At 40.6% G+C, this 2,066-nt stretch overlaps 1 protein-coding gene across 1 annotated transcript in view; it reads left to right on the forward strand.

The window, feature by feature from the left end:
• The window catches only part of LOC118340911 (centrosomal protein of 85 kDa-like), a gene marked incomplete in the record, with an annotated part of 27,522 nt that overhangs the window by 3,662 nt on the left and 21,794 nt on the right, over window positions 1–2,066 (forward strand). The window contains 3 exon segments of the mRNA XM_035679074.1: window positions 557–759; window positions 1,095–1,298; window positions 1,774–1,846. Of these exon segments, the coding sequence (XP_035534967.1) occupies window positions 557–759; window positions 1,095–1,298; window positions 1,774–1,846 (480 nt within the window).

Raw genomic sequence — 2,066 nt, forward strand, 5'->3', positions numbered from 1 at the left:
GCAACGCCACGTCCACGCTGTTCGAACGGAATAACGTAAATAGCACAACTTTTAATGGTGAATGTCTTTAGATGGCTGTGTCCAAATCTGAAGTCGGTCCGATAAATTCCCTAGGAGGAGTTTGTTCAAACACACGTGTGCAACGGGCACCGCCAAATTGCATACCCGAATATGCAGTCGATGAGGCAGAAAAATAATAATTCCTTGCAACAATAGAGCCTTCACACGGTCGCTGGCTCGGTCCCTAATAAAATAGTGAAATAACCTACTAGAAATAGGATAATATATTCTATTTTTTTCAAATAAAATAGAGAAATCTTAACTTTTTGTCTTCTAGGCTTTTGTTTTAATGACTTTTTTTTTATTTTGTATGCTCAGTGATTTGATTCTTCATCCAGTCTCCTACAACACTATTTTAGAAATAAGTTGGTAATATTGTCCGACTGTATTTAAAATAGACCTTGTCTTGTTGACAAGTAAGGTTAAAATGGACAATAACACAAAAATGTACTTTTCTTTTTATTCTCCTACTCAATATTCTTTCTCCTCTCTACAGTATGGTGTGTAAGCTGAACACTCGGACCACCATCTTAGCAGCCACTAATCCTAAAGGACAGTATGATCCCAACGAGCCATTGTCTGTGAATGTAGCTCTGGCTAGCCCTTTGCTGAGTCGTTTTGACCTTGTTCTAGTTCTACTGGACACCAGAAATGCAGAATGGGACCGTATCATCTCCTCTTTTATTCTGGAGGACAGAGGTAGAGCATGTGTTTTTAAATTTGGAAATGAAATGCTAAATGCAAAGCAATCAATTAAAAAAAATTATTGTGAATGATATTTGAATGATTGGTATTCTGAGATTTATCCAGGATGTTATCATTATGCGTCAATCGTTTAGTGAAAATTGTATACAACATCATCAAGGTAAAAGGGATACACTGAAAATAGCTTGAATACATAGACTCAGTATGATATGGATTAATTATTAATATTTTTTGTTAAGATACCGATTTAAATACTTTGCAGTTCTATCGCAGTATACATTTTGGCCCAAACTACACATCAAATGTTAATGCTGTTGTTTTGCTTTCAGGACTGTCTGCTGAGTCTTCCAGCCTATGGTCCATGGAGAAAATGAAGGCTTATTTCAGTACGATTAAACACTTGCAACCGCAGGTGTCCGAGGAGGCAAACAGCATCTTGACACGTTACTACCAGCTGCAGAGACAGAGTGATGGCCGCAATGCTGCCCGCACCACCATTCGCATGTTGGAGAGTCTGAGCAGACTGGCTGAAGGTGAGGATGGATGGAATCTATTTAAAGCAAAACTATTACTATAAGATTTGTGCAATTTGGCACCTCCAGTTGTAATACCACTGTTGTAAATATGGACAGCTGTACACATGCATTTGTTATGATCATGTTACTTATGATCAAAAACTAGCGAGTTGACAACTTTTTCTAACACAACCAAACACTATAACAAAAGCAGCAAACCAGCTAATATTACTTACTAGTCCAACTGGTACAACAGCAAGAATGCCAACTCACTGTCTGTCTGCCGCCATTTATTTCACCAAGTTCTCACCAATGACCAAAAGGAAGTCCCACATTTTACTCTTCGCTTCGCTCTCCTTTTTTCTTTTTAGCTTCCTCTGTCGTCCCCTGCGTCTCTTTGCCTCTTCCTTTAGCGTTATCCATAGAAGCTGGTTTCATTGCTCTGCCCAGCTCCAATTCTGTGACGATGACGCTTTTTCAGCTCTGGTTCTAGCACAACCAGCGCCGCTCTCCTTCAGCATTCCTCCCCCCATCCCTGGCCTGAAAGCCTGTGGTCCAAACCGTAGGTGCTGCTAGTATACACCAACAAGCCCCCAGTGCTCTGAGCACCCGGTCCTGGGCAGTACAGCTAAGCTAACTAGCTAACAACAGCTTCATTCTGCAGCAGTTACTTTACTGTCATTAAGCGCTCCTGGCATAATCTAGTTGACTTTTGATGTTCCTTTTGGTCAAGAGTGGAGTGCATCTTGGAGTCTGGCCATTAAGTCCTTGTTTATTCAGTGCACG

Source organism: Morone saxatilis, unplaced genomic scaffold, assembly GCF_004916995.1.
Source record: "Morone saxatilis isolate NCDOM2014 unplaced genomic scaffold, NCSU_SB_2.0 Contig7, whole genome shotgun sequence".
Classification (NCBI taxonomy): domain Eukaryota; kingdom Metazoa; phylum Chordata; class Actinopteri; family Moronidae; genus Morone; species Morone saxatilis.